The sequence below is a fragment of the Chanodichthys erythropterus genome, chromosome 10, assembly GCF_024489055.1.
Source record: "Chanodichthys erythropterus isolate Z2021 chromosome 10, ASM2448905v1, whole genome shotgun sequence".
Lineage (NCBI taxonomy): Eukaryota > Metazoa > Chordata > Actinopteri > Cypriniformes > Xenocyprididae > Chanodichthys > Chanodichthys erythropterus.
Window position 1 is genome coordinate 11,032,445 of NC_090230.1, and position 15,400 is coordinate 11,047,844.

Genomic DNA, 15,400 nt, shown 5'->3' on the forward strand with positions numbered 1-15,400 from the left:
AAAGCGCATCTGTCAGGGTTATGTTGAAGTCTGTTTTGGTTTAGTTTCCATTGTGTTCACCGTCCCAGTTAGACTGAGTTCTGTTTGCTAGTTTGTTCCCTTAGTTACAAATTACGTTCACCAGTTGTTCATTATTTCCCTCGTTATCTCTGTATATTCAAGCCTTTGGTGTCCTCTGCTCTTGGTTCGGTCTCATTTATGTCAGATAGTTGCATTCTATGAGTTTCACCTCAGATTTATTATTAAATACTGTTTGTTTCTCTGAATCTCCTGTGTCGTGCATATTACTGCAGACAAACGTTACAGCATCATCTACAGAATAGTAGTATTCTACTACTATTAGTAATGTACTAGTAATGTTTTTACCACTCAAATCCATAGACTGTAAAAAAATATGGACGTAGTGTCCGTGACGTCACCCATAGAGTTCTGAACAGCAGTTTTGACGCATAAATGAGGCCGCGGCCATCTTACCTGCATGTGACCGCTCGTCACGGATAACTGAAAATGGGCAAAGAGGCGGGACGAAGTTGGAGCCCATGCGACTTGTTGCTGAAACCACGCCCGCCCTAACTATCTATCTTACATACTATCTAAAATATTAATAAAGATAGCCTTATCATTAGAAAGTACTAAAGGATTACTGTCAATCTACGGTGATTTTTTTACGATAACGTTATAGATTCTCGAACACCAATAGGCTAATTAATTTGTGTGGGGTGTGCAAATAACACAAATCAAATGGGATTTCATACCTTTATAATGAAATAGAGATCGCGAGATGAATCCAATCCGTGGCACTTGGGTAAAATATCCCAAATCTCTCAAATGTTCTCTCAAACTAATGAGCACGTATCCAAAGTATAATTTTTCAAAATGGTGCAGCAGTTTTAGTTATACCCATGCAGTGCTGTCGGAGTTGTATATCCTCCTGGTATTGTCACTGTAGTAAATCTCAGGAACAAAACTTTTAGCCAATGCCACGACGATCCAACAACGTGTGTCCCGCATGCGAGCACATGTACACAGACTGACATCTGTCTCGAGTATGCAGCAAGCCATATATTGTATAAAATAATCCAGAAAAAAGGCACAAATACGGCTGAGATGCCAAATTCAGTGGCTGAAATTAGCTGCTGAGGTAACATGACGGCTCACAGACAGCAGCGGCATACCTGTCACTCAAGTGACCACGCCCTTAATTATGCAGAACTTTAAGGCTTAATATAATTTAAACAGATGAGCTATAAAAAAATTCACCCCCCTCAGAGTTGTCATGAAGGGCAAAATTCGCAGTATAGACCAAAACCACAATATGAACCAGACTGTAAACATGTTTTTTTCTGCTGTAAACTTGGCTAATTTAACATGATGGTCAATGAGATTCTGCTCACTTCTGCAGCCTGTCCCTAGCGGCCAGTCGATGAATTGCAGTTTAATTCACTTCCGTATTGGCTTCACGAGAAACAGGGGGAGGTTGCCGCTTGCTCAAATCTTGTTTTTATTAGTTCACAATCCTCCCCATCTGTAACCTTCACCAGATGGGATTCTATTCTACGTCCTACTATCTTCTCAATGCAGTTATCATGAGGATTGAGAAGATTTGCCGTAAACGCAATACATTTTAAGCAAATAACAACTATATATATATATATATATATATATATATATATATATATATATATATATATATATATATATATATATACATTTTTGAGCCAAAATATAGCAGGTGAACTATGTATATGATGATGTATAACATTCTAAGCAATATTTACTACAGTAAAGATCGAGTGGATCTCTGAAAAGGTGTGATTGAGTGGAGGCGGGGCTCATTTGCATATTCATGGCTCCGTTTATACCAAATAAAGCAAATGTGTAGGGCTATATTCAAGCTATTTTATAACATGAAGACATTTTTTTTCCACAGGAAAAAACATTGATAAAACATCATATGTCATTTTGGTGATCAAAGATAAGTTTTAAGGGATACAATTATTGACTACAGGGGGACTTTAAGTAAATACATTTGAAATATGATAGTTATAATGGTTTTGTAATAAATGTTTTTTTTTTACTTATTAAAGTATCACATCATTAGTTTAACAACTTGCATCAAGTCAAACTTGATACCTAAATGAAAAGTCTCAATAAGCAACATCCAAGCAATGAACCAGTTTTCACCAGAAACAGAACATTTCGTCTACAAGCCAAAGTAGTTGCTTTACTTGGCATATTAAATCCAGTTGTCATTACAGAGGAGCACTGCTCTTTTAAAATGGAGGAAAACCAAAGAATCTGCATAATTATAGTATGTTAAATGTTCCATTTTGGGCCCGATGGAGAAGGCTAATCGGTTAGCTGCTCATAAAGCAAACACAATGCAACCTGACAACCCTCGCCCTGAGAAGACGTTAGCGCTTGGTTGAACAGTTTTCAGCAAAACGTCTCTTAGCACACTAGCATATCCACAAAACCTCAAGATTAGAGTAAGAACTCGGTTATGAAAGCTATCTTTATTCATCTGAGTCAGCCCTCTGGGTAAACAGTCGGTGCAAAATGAAAGCAAATGGAATGTTTTAGGAGTTTTGACTTGCAGAAAATTCTCACACTGAATTTTAACTAGGATATTTATGGATGGTGATGGTGGTGATGAGCGTGAGGTAATGCACGACGACGTCGACGGACTCACCGCAGTTGGCCTCGTCTGAGCCGTCGGCACAGTCGGGGTCCTCGTCGCACACCCACAGCTTGGAGATGCAGTGCATTGTGGTCTTGCACTGAAACTGGGACGGCGAGCAAGTGTTCTCGGCTGGAGACATAATGACATCATGTGATCAAAACTTTGAGAAGATAAGACAAAACACAGAAAAATATCAAATGTTTTCTTCGTATTAGAAAGTTCATATATTTTAAGCCTTTATTCTACTCAACACTTTTTGGAAGACACCAGGAGGGAGTAGAACCATAAAGAATCAGTAACAGACTGCAGAAAAGTGTTCTTTAATCTCCCCACAACACCTCCGAAATAAACACATGGATTGTGCATAATAGTAGGAACATTGCTCGCAGCAGGCGATTTGAAGTCCGACAGTGATTGGCTTGCAATTGATTGTATATAAGGAGGTGAATTTGCACACAAAGGCCGCTTTGATGGCTGTAGCGGTGGAGCTTGAGAGGAAATGAGAGGAATTAAGAGACAGCATTTCTCAGAGAGGGTTTTTGTGCTGACTTTTAATATGGTAAAATGCAACACTCTCTGAATGGTAAAACACTCACTCCTTGAGAAGTTAGTGGCACTAGTAACTTCATTGTGTTTTTTTTTTTCCTTTTAATTATTTAATTATATATCGCTACATTAACCAATAACAAGAATATTTAAAAACAACAACAACAAAATGCTCCGGAAATGGCAATTTTCAACTTAAATGGTTATGTTCACTTCAATTTCCTGATAATATACTCACCCCCACGTCATCCAAGATGTTTATGTTATTCTTTCTTCAGTCGAAAAGAAATTAAGGTTTTTGAGGAAAACATTCCAGGATTTTTCTCCATATAGTGGACTTCACTGGGGTACAACGGGTTGAAGGTCCAAAATGTAGTTTCAAAGCAGCTTCAAAGGGCTCTAAACGATCCCAGCCGAGAAATAAGGGTCGTGTCTAGCAAAACAATCTGTCATTTTCAAAAAAAAAAAAACAAAAAAAAAATGTATATACTTTTTAACCACAAATCCTCATCATGCACTGCTCTGCGATGTGCCACACTTTACATAATCACGTTGGAAAGGTCATGCACTGGAACTGCAATTTGGACCTTCAACCCATTGTACCCCAGTGAAGTCCACTATAGTGATAAAATTCCTGGAATGTTTTCCTCAAAAACCTTAATTTCTTTTCGACTGAAGCAAGAAAGACATAAACATCTTGGATGACATGGGGGTGAGTAAATTATCAGGAAATTTTAACTCTGAAGTGAACTAATCCTTTAATACACGTTATTGCTTGCTTGCTTTCTTTTTCTTTTGAATCTGAGGTTAAATTATGGCTAGTATATAAAACATTATTCCTGGATAATATTCGTAAGGTTCACACGGATTAATTTCAGAACATTTTAACATTGCTAAGCATGAATAATTCATGATAAAACAAGTAAAAAATATTGTTTCCAGGTGGTCTAACTAACCGCAGTTTCTTTCTCCTCACATCTTTGTTTTCAGACCACTGTGCGTTAAGCTAAGCCTAGACCCAACATTCCCGGAGGTACAGCGGCAATCCTGACCCACAGCGCTCTCCCTCCTTGGAGGAGGAGGTCTAAAGCCGGCCTCTAATGCCATGCTCCATATGCGATTATCCCTGTTAAACCCTCCCTCTGTTTGGCTAATCAGTGCCCTGGGCTGAGCTCAGCTCCCCTGGATCCAAGACACTGTCAGACCACCTCAAAAGCCTCTTAGAGTTCTGGGGACCCTCCGGGCTCCATCCAATGCAATGCTGTTAATAATTTTTCTCGTTTTTAACTTCTATCTTTCTGATTCTCTCTCAGAGAAGACAGACAGCTTCTCTTCTTCGCTCCACCATTAGGGCGTACCAAAGCTGGGCGTCTTATCAAAACCCAGCCAGATATTCGACTCTGGGGAGGAGTGAGAAATTAGGCCCCTGCTGTGCCTTCAAATGAAGGATTCTGATCTGAGCGAGGGTATTAACTTCTGCCAGTCTCCTCCTTCTGTACTGCCACCTAAATTAAGACTTTGCATTTGAACAAGGATTGAATCACCATCGCAGAAAGTAATGATAACTCCTGCCTGATTTCTGAAGGTGACAAGACGGCTTCTTTGCTTTCTGGTTAGCAAGTCTACCTTGCTTTCTCTTTACTCATTTCACTCCTTTCTTCTTGCCATCGGTGTTTTACATTTCCCACAAGCAATTCGGTCTAAAGCGCTCTGCTGGAAAGTAATGAGAAAACAAAATAGAACTTTCCGAATGTTTACCAGGCTTCTTGCTTGGCTCTTTTCTCATCAACCGATTCAAACTTCTCAAACATTTGGTTGAATCTGAGTTTGACCTTCACAAGCCAATAAATACATTCTGAGGACATAAAGAAAGAGATTTCTTGTATTTTCTACCTCTCACTTTTCTTTCGGAATTTATTTTGAACTGAAATCTAACTCAATCTTTTCTGAGGTTTTTTAAGGAACAAGCGAAAATGCGAAACAATGGCATTCATTGTCGGTGACTTCAAACGTGAGAGAGAAAAAGAATGAGCCCTATTGTCTCTTACGGCAATCAGTTTCATCTTCTCCATCTCCGCAGTCGTCTTGTCCGTTACAGCGCAGGTTTATAGGGATGCACTTCTGCCTTTGTGTGCACTTAAACTGGCCAGACAGGCAAATATATGAGTCTGAAAGCATATGCAACAAGAACATCACTGTACATCATCCCGTATTACTGTATGCTTGGTCTCCATTTATACATTCATCAATCTATAATTACCACAGTTGGCTTCATCCGAGTTGTCTCCGCAGTCGTTCTCTCCATCACAGATGAAGGGAGGGAGGGCACACAAACCCGTTCCACACTGAAACCTTCCGGGTTGGCATTTAAACTCCGCTGTAAGCAAAAGAAACAAATGAATAAACAAACAAACAAACGAAATGTTGAAAGGTTGAAACAAAGAAAGAAAGATAAAAGAAAGGTTGATGGATAGATAAAGACTGAAAGATAATGAACAAAGAAAGAACAGAATGAGTGAATGAAAAAAAAAAACAATAAGACAGAACAAACAAGTGAATGAACAAGTAAATAAACAAATGACAGACAGAAATATTAAGACAGACAAACAGAATGAACAAAGACAAAAAAACAGAGCAAACCAACACAAACAAAAATAAAGAGATCTATTGAAAGACAGCAAAACAGACAGACAGACAGAATGAATGAATGAATGAACGAACGAACGAACAGACAAAAACAAACAGAACAAAGTAATAACAAAGAACAAGTAAATTAATGAATACATAAGCAACTGTTCAGCTAAATGAGCAAATAACCAAATAAAATAAAAAGTTTAAAGACAGAAATAAAACAAAGAATAGGCAAAAAGCCAGACATATTATACAGAAAGAATGAACTAAAGATTAGTGTTTTTTTTTCTCCACAGGAACACAAGGCAAATGTCTTTTGTTCATTGTCAGACTAGACATCTCTACAGCATCTCAATTTGCCATAAACTGCTTGTTGAACTTGAGATACCAACTACCTGATCTATTTCTGAAGCTCTTTGCAGTAAATTAGACAATTCACCTCTCAATCAAACAAGCACTGGTAAATAACAAATGACCCGTTCAACGGAAAATTCAAAGAAACATTTCAATATGATGACAGACAAATCTTTATTCAAAAATAATCGCTCCATGAACCGGCGATGAAAATTACAGGAATAAGTTGTTCCTCTCCTCAACTCATGGGATAAATGGCTCATATGTCTAAATGATTTCTTTCTTTCAGCTAAGTGTAAAGAAATGGTAGTTGATTGTAGAGTCACTTAAAGATTCACATTTTCCTAATTGTTATCAAACTCAACCTAGGGATCTTGCTGTCTACTACCAACAAAGAAGCAAATCAGAGTGTGGCGTTAGCATGTTGTTAAGATAATAACGCAACATTAATACACTGTAAAACAGTACATTTTCAATTGGCGTGTCTTTTGTCTTGTCTGAAAATGCCTTGCGAAGTAGGATACATACAATGCTGCCTTCGAATTTAGCCAAAACAAGGTATTGCAGAAGGCATCATTTATGTTGCGTACATTTTGTGCCGAACCTCTACTATGATCCCTTAAAAGGCTCTCTAGGTAGGCAGCTTACTAGATTGAGTTTTAACGACACTACAAGGTGCTACAATAATGCTACAATTTCACTGGTATTTTTCAGTTTGGCAGATTGCCACCATGTTTGGTTACTTACGACAGTCTGCCGGCTCGTCTGATCCATCTCCACAGTCGTCCACTGTGTCACATTTCCACCAAAAGGGAATACACTCATCCGTACCACAGCGGAACTACACACACAGAGAAATAATCTTTTTAACAATTATTTATTGAGCAGCACACTGGATATATTTAGTAGTTGAAAGTGGTGCCAAGAGCAGTTAAGCTAGAGTGAAATTCAGGCTCCTGAAGTACTTAGAAAGTCACACCTGGCTAGCGGTGCAGTTAGACAGACAGGTTTTGTTGTCGTTTGCAAGGTAGAAGTGTGTAGGGCAAGCGCACTTGTATCCCCCACCAGGGGAAAGAAGGCATAGGTGACTGCATCCTCCATTAGTCACCTGACACTGATGCTTTGGCACTGAGGACAAACAATAAAAAACAAGCCCAAAACAACATGAAAGTCCTGACTTTAGCCCAAAAAATCATCTGAAGACTTATCCAAGCTGACATGAGAGTTTCTTGCTGTAATACCATCAGGCTGTCGGAGCGGATGGTAGACTTTAATGTCTCGAATGGTCTGCCAGGAGCTGAGGAGTTCTGTATATTGGCTGCCAGATGTCTTGTGAGAGCGAGTGAGGGTTTTTGACTTTTGGTCGCTCCAGTAGATGAAGTCCTCAAACAATGCGAGACCGGTAACGCCACCTATATCCTTGATGGGGACTGGAAAAAATGGGATTGAGAGAATCTTACTGAGGACAATTTGAGACAAGGCGAGATAAGATTCGAGACAAGATGACACTTACCTTTGTGTCTTTTTGTACCATCCAAATTCGAAAATAAGATATGGTTCTCATCGGCCCAGTAGATCCTTTTATTGATGTGGTCAATGGTCAAAGCTGAGGGAGCACGTATTTCTGTATCAATTATGACACGTGGCTTGTTGCCGTCCATCCCGATCCGTCCGATTTGGGACTGCTCACAGCAGTCAATCCAGAACACATATCTAAGGCACCATGGGAATAAATGTGGCTTTAAATGGTGCATTGCTCCTTAAAAGTATTCTGGGATTGCGGATTATTAACAATATTAAGCACCATTTACCCCGTCAGAGTGTCGAGAGCCAGAGCGGTTGGATTTCTCAATCCAGACCTCAGCAGTACGGTTGGGTAGAGTCCATTAGCTTTCGCCACCTCGAGGGTTTTTCTCTCGCCGTCACACCAGTACAAGTTCTTGCCAATCCAGTCGACAGCGAGAGCACTGGGGACCGACGTCCTGTGAACCACCTGAGAAAACATCAGTCAAGCAGAGTTGGTCCCTTTTGGCTAGTTATTCACATGGATTTATCCACAGCTAGTCCTGCAGGGAACAAATGCTTCCTGGAAGAAAAGCTCAGAATGGCAAGTGTGAGATGCAGCTGTGCACTATATTTTGCTATTAAAGTACAGTCTTATAAAAGTAAGTCTTTATTGTTTCTGCCAACTGTCATGGTAGTAATTGAAATGCTAAAATTTAACAGTATAAAAGAAAGCAAACAAAAAACAAAAATAAATTTATGTTAATATAATCCAAATTCTGGGCCTCACTAGCTAAGAATGAGTTAGCATGGCAGTCAGCCAGCACATTAGCAGTTGTTTGACTGCAACAACAACAGCATTCAACAAAGTTATAAGCGTTTGATGAAAATGGGGTGGGGAGGCTTTGTTTCATTAAACTAAACAAAAAAAAAAAAAGTCAATGGTATAATAACCTATAGATGTGTGGTTCTCAACTGGTCCACAAAAAAATAATTAGCATAACAGTTAGCCAGCAAATTAGCAGGTTTTCACAAAAAAAAAAAAAAAAAAAAAGTCAAACTACGACAACAATATTCAACAACATGTAAATTCAGCATGAACCTGTGTGTGATGGGGCTTTGTTTCTTCAAATAAAATGATAAATTCAAGACTTTGATAACCTTTAGGTTTGTAGCAACTTAACTATTTTCTGTAAATCTTAAATACAGTAGTAGTCCTGAAACCAATTCATTTGCGAACAGCTGCGCATGACTCGTACATTATAGCTAATTATCAGCGGGCTACATAACCCCTCAATGACAGCACTTCAAACTCCATAAAAATGACAAGAAAAGTTCCAAAATGAAATTTTACTAAAGAAAAAAAAAAGCACTTCACATCATTACACTTCTCATACTGATCACAGAAACCGCCTGTTTGGCATAAACAATACTCTTTCCAGCTGGCGGATAATCCAGCACTTTTAATCATTTTCGCTCTTGGTTGCTGGTGCCCCCTGCCTAGCACTTTAAGAGTAAGAGTAACATTCTGCAAGCTGATGAACATTAGAGATGAACATTAAAGACATTTTGCCTCAGACTGGGTTGTAATATCAGCGCTAATTAAAACTAGCCTAGCCGTGATGAATTTCAACATCATCACAGGTTTTCTAGATGCTGTGCTCACCGGGGAAACACTAGCATCTTCAGGTGAATGTTACAGAACGAGGTTAGGGATACACCACAGGGTGAAAGTGTGGTGTAATTTTGAGGGGAAAAAACGAAAAAAACAAAAACAATATGTGGTGAATTCAATTATGTTAAGTAAATTATTTGCACATGCCCTCTATGATGTTTTAGCAACAGATTCTATGATGTTTTAGAAGCAATTATTCTATATTCTAAAATATAAGTCACGATAATCATCTAAAATATCCCACGACTTGTATTCCAAAGCAACTTATATAATGTGATTAACGTCAAGCATGCAAAACATGCGCAACGCACACACATTTGGATTTGTGCGGAATGAGAGTAGTACATGAGCCCAAGTACACACATGCTGGTAGATTCAGTTTCAATTTAAATAAATTTGTTTGGGCTTGCTGTTTATACTAAATCTTGTTTATAATGAATGCCACTATAATTTATCTTTGTTTTATACTTACATTTTTCATTCCTGTTCTGTTCTGAATACCGTTTAAAATATTTGTTGTGGAGTGAGGGGAACTAAAATACATGTTTACAGTGTTTATAATGTTTCTAAACATTTTGTTTTATTTACCAGCATTTTAGATCATGTCTGAATGTAATAAAAACGTGATTTACAGTATACTGTAGAATGCAATTTCGACCTGCGTGCAACTTATAGTCAGGAGTGACTTATTTTGTAGAAAATGCGGTACACAAATCAGGTAATGATGAAAACATGCCGAAAACAGTAGTTCTCATAGTACAATTCTCATAATTTACAATTAAAATAAAAAGGAGGCATGATTGTGTTGAAAAGAATGACCTTAAAATAGCGCTGAAAACAAACTAGTTTCATTGAAAATATAAGCATACAATAGAGCATACTCTCGAGTAGGTATATACAACACGAATTCCGGAAAAGTTAGGGATCAAATCACATGAGGGAATATTTTATTCACAATAGAACGTAGATAACATAACAAATGTTTAAATTAAGACATCTTTACAATTTTATGCACTAAATGTGCTCATTTCAAATTTGATGCCTGCTACAGGTCTTAAAATATTTGGGACGGGGCCGGGGCATGTTTGCCATGGTGTATCATTTCCTCTTCTTTTCAAAACAGTTTGAAGACATCTGGGCAAGGTTATGAGTTTCTGGAGTTTTGGCATTGAAAGTTGGTCCCATTCTTGCCTGATATAGGTTTCCAGCTGCAGAAGAGTTTGTGATCATCTTTGATGTATTTTTCATTTAATGTTGCTCTAAAACCTATATATACCTTTCAGCGTTCATAGTGCCTTCCAAAACATGCAAGCTGCCCATACCATGTGCACTTATGCACCCCTATACCATCAGAGATGCTGGCTTTTGAAGTGAATGCTGATAACTCGTTGGAAGTTCTCCCTCCTCTTTAGCCCGGAGGACATGGCGTACGTGACTTCCAACAAGAGTGTCAAAATTGGACTTATCTGACCATAGAACACTTTTCCACTTTGAAACAGTCCATTGTAAATGAGCCTTGGCCCACAGGACATGACGGTGTTTCTGGACCATGTTCACAGATGGCTTCCTTTTTGCATGATAGAGGTTTAGTTGGCATCTGCAGATGGCACGGCGGATTGTGTTTACCGACAGTGGTTTCTGGAAGTATTCCTGGGTCCATTTAGGGGCATCCAATAAAGGTCTTCGGCCTTGTCCTTTACGCATAGAGATTTCTCCAGTTTCTCTGAATCTTTTGATGATGTTATGCACTGCAGATGATGGGATATGCAAAGCCTTTGAAATTTGAAGTTGAGGAACATTTTTAAAGTATTCTACAATCCTTTTACGCACTCTTTCACATCTCTGCCCATCTTTACTTCTGAGAGACTCTGCCTCTCTAAGACATCACTTTTATAGCTAATCATGTTACAAACCTGATATCAATTAACTTAATTAGTTAGATGTTCTCCCACCTAAATCTTCACAAAATGTCTTGCTTTTTCAGCCATTTGTTGTCCCCGTGCCAACTTTTTTGAGACCTGTAGCAGGCATCAAATTTGAAATGAGCTTATTGTGTGCATAAAATTGTAAAATTTCTCAGTTTAAACATTTATGTTATCTATGTTCTATTGTGAATAAAATATTGGCTCATGTGATTTGAAAGTCTTTTAGTTTTTATTTTATTCAAATTTAAAAAAAAAAAAATGTCCCAACTTTTCCGGAATCCGGGTTTTATTTTAAAGTAATTGTCACAACTGCTAAAAAAGTACATTCTATATAGTATGAATATGTGAAGAGTTTGGTTCCAAAACGCGATAAACGCCATTTTCAAAAAAATTGAGTTTCCGCCAAAATCAGTATAGTATCTGGTCTGTATTGAAAAGTCATTTATCATTTTTGCGCAAAATGTGATATCCGTCATGTTATTCTGTCATGTTTTCTCCCTTTCTTTCCAAAACGCGACAAACGCCAGTCTCCTTTTTCTGCAGAACGTGATATATCCGCTCAACCAATCACAGCGCACCATTCCACCCACTGTAAACATTGAAGGCTTTTTTAAAAAGCCGTTTTAATACCAATGTACTCTGCAAATGTGTTTATTTAACCGTGCGGTGGCGCCAGATACTCGTTAATCGGTGATGACAAATAATTTATAACATTAACAAGATGATCCGTTGAATTCATTTTGGGAGCAACGGCTGAATGTATTTTTAGTAAAATGCCTGTATATAAAATAAATATTTGCAAAGTTTAGACTATGTCATATATGTGAATTAACTTGCTTTGTTGTGTATTTTCAATTTGAAAAATAACTTTTATATTGATGGATTAATTGCATTTTGGAAAAAAAAAATGTCATGGATTTATTGCATTTTGGGAAAAAAATTATACGTTTTTATAATAAACTTTTTAAAATAAAAATGTAGATTTGAATTTTTAATGTTTTTATAACCAAAAGATGCTATGTGAAAGTTTGAAACAGAAAATAGTGGTTTTCATCTTGCCACTTTCTTGGTAAAGAAAACACCTTTTTACTCAAATTAATCAAAATGGACTTATTGCGTTTTGGAACCAAACTCTTCATGTGTAATATGAATGTAACTCAGACGTCAGTGCATCGCTTCCACTGCCAGTCACAAATCCTCTCCTGTGGCCTCATGGGATAGTAGCTTCTTGCAGGAAAAAGTAGGTCATCCGTCTACATTTTGTCGACTCTTTTATGAGTACTATGATTTCGGATATATTTCTTTTGTCACATACTGTTTTTCACCTACTATATAGTTGGGAAGTAGTACTATATAGTTTTGGATGCAGCCATTGACACTACACACACTTTTTGGCTGTCAAAATAAAACATGCTTTCGCATTTCCGTATTGCCCCAGTGGTTGAAACTGGTACTGCTACTACAGTATTTTCAAGCAATACACTGTGCCGCTTACTTTTAGTGCATGCGATGTGATAGGTACACCATGTAGAATGCTCCTAAAGCTTCAACGTCTGTGAAATTGTGTTAAAAGCAAACCAAAACATTTCAAACTCATTTGCATACAATGTCATTGAATCACTCTCTGAATCTTTTGATTCATATATTTACCATATTTTTTTCTATCACTGTCCTATGAAAAAGTCCCATTATGTAGAGTGGATTCATTTTGCCTTTAACTCTAACATCGATAGAGAATTTTATCACCTAACTTCGTTGCCTTCACAGAGGCTCTCTCTTTCTTTTTTCTTCTCTCTGTACTATAGCACACTATCATAAATCAGTTCAAGATCCAAAGTTCAATCAAGCTTAATGAGCCATTATGGCTCGATATTAAACATAATGAGCTCTGGCGGCCCAGCAGGGCAAGGCTGGCACACTATGCCCGTTTTCCGCCCTGAGTAATATACACAAGGGCATTGATGGAGAGAAGCGTGTAGACAGATAGCCACACACACACACACACACACACACACACACACACACACACACACACACGCACACACACATTGCTGTCATTGTAAACCTGGCTCATTTCATATCAGAAATATCAGTTATTCTTAGAAAGAAAAAGAAAAATCAAATAAGCTTTCATTTATTTGTTGGAGTGATGCAAATGTGTCTGCTTTTTCTCCATTGGAATTCATCAATTACACAATATAAATTGCACAATATAAAGAGTCAATCAAATTTACCTAGGGACAAAGGGTATTTGCATATGTCAATCTGCGCAATTCTGGGTGATTTCAAGAATAATTCAATGTAAACACACACACACACTCTCATGGATGTACCTTGAGGTCACTTCCATTCAGACGCATTCTGTTTATTCGGCGTCCGCTGGGTCTGCTTGTGTCAATCCAATAGATCAACTCTTTCCTGTAGTCAAAGTCTAGAGAGATGACATTACTGAGTCCCTTTAGAGAGAGAAAGTCAAAGAGAGAGAGACAGGCAAAGCGTGAGATTGACAGATGGGATTTTAAAGAGAGAACAACTTGGTAAGGTTTTTTTTTTTTTTTTAGAACAGTGGATACATTCACATTTTGCACTCCACCTGAAGAATAATATTGAAATAGTGAGATCCAAGCAGTCTGTCTTTAATTAACCCCTTTGCATTCAAGGATCACCAACAGCCCCAGAATATTAACATTCACTGCATGTTAAAACATCACACACTTACTTACAGGACAACATTAGAAAGATTAAAGACTCCAGCTTCGATATTTGACCACTGTTTATGATAAAACTAGATTGCAGTGAAATTAATTTATTAATTTACATCAGGAGTGCAAAATAATCAATTTGTAATTGTTTTATATTTTGAACATATCAACACTCATATGAATTCAGCACATCCACTCCGGTTTATTTGTGTTCACATCGCTTCACTGAACAGCGTCCGATAGGGCTCTTAATTCAAAAGTCTGCATCTTTGGAAAAATATAGATTTTTTCACACGTTTGCAAAATATTTTGTCATACAGAAAAACATTTCTATTCATTTTCCACTGAATTATACGGTCTAAAGAGCTGAAAGAGTGTTCATAGCAAGCTGTCTCTCAGTATTGGTCGGCACCTGCATCAGCATCACATGCATGTGTCATGGTGATCATGTGAAAGCATCAGCCAATACTGAACTGGCATTTGGACGCAAACACGAAAGTGCTGCACTGTGTTAATTGCGTAGAGGACTGACATGTAGAGAAGAAATTCTCTAAAGTCGTTATTTTTGTTTTGTTTTTTTGCACAAAAAGTATTTTTCCGCTTCATAACATTAAGTTTGAACCATTGTAGTCACGTTGACTATTTAACGATGTCTTTACTACTTTTCTGGACCTTGAATGTGGTAATTACGTTTCTTTCTATGGGGGATTAAAAAAAAAACCCGTTTGGATTTCATCAAAAATATCTTAATTTGTGCTTCAAAGATGAATGAAGGTTTTACAGGTTTGATATGACACTTTGACATGTCATTTTTGGGTGAACTAATCCTTTAATAGGTGGATTAATGTATAGTGGGATCAAGGTGGTGTAGATTGGCAAGCAATGTAATGCCAGAATAAAGGCTAATAATGGCTGAATAAAAACAAAAGTATAATGATAAAAGAATAATGAAGATTAAGTCTAATACCGGCAGAGGTGTGAAAGGTTCGTTGAGTGAGAACAAAAGAAACATGAATTGGTCAGTCAGCTGGCCAGACATTAGAAAACAGACTGCAAGTAGGTGTTTGCAGGGCAATCAAATATTTTATTAGCATCTTAGCAGCCTTCTCTAAAACTCACATGACATGTCTCAGAAAATGCTTAATAAAATTCATAGATTTAGAGTTGTCATCCTCAGATTTGAAATGAAGCATGATCAGACTTGTGGCTTCACTTTAATTGTGGTTATAAGTTGTTCTACCACATACACAAAAAAAAAAACAAAAAAAACAAAAAAAAACAAAAAAAAAATATATATATATATATTTATACACACATTATGTTTGAGCTAATATATCCATAATAACAGTCTGAGAAATTATATTATAAATTATAAGTATTG

The 15,400-nt window shown here is 37.5% G+C and overlaps 1 protein-coding gene across 1 annotated transcript in view; it reads right to left on the reverse strand.

Annotated features, from left to right (window-relative positions):
• lrp1ba (low density lipoprotein receptor-related protein 1Ba) overlaps positions 1–15,400 on the reverse strand; it is a 297,751-nt gene that overhangs the window by 58,487 nt on the left and 223,864 nt on the right. The window contains exons 58-66 of the mRNA XM_067398603.1: positions 13,651–13,773; positions 8,026–8,207; positions 7,728–7,927; positions 7,456–7,644; positions 7,194–7,342; positions 6,962–7,055; positions 5,490–5,606; positions 5,278–5,397; positions 2,693–2,812 (exon numbers count right to left, since the gene is read on the reverse strand). Of these exons, the coding sequence (XP_067254704.1) occupies positions 2,693–2,812; positions 5,278–5,397; positions 5,490–5,606; positions 6,962–7,055; positions 7,194–7,342; positions 7,456–7,644; positions 7,728–7,927; positions 8,026–8,207; positions 13,651–13,773 (1,294 nt within the window). The remainder of the gene's footprint in view (positions 1–2,692; positions 2,813–5,277; positions 5,398–5,489; positions 5,607–6,961; positions 7,056–7,193; positions 7,343–7,455; positions 7,645–7,727; positions 7,928–8,025; positions 8,208–13,650; positions 13,774–15,400) is intronic.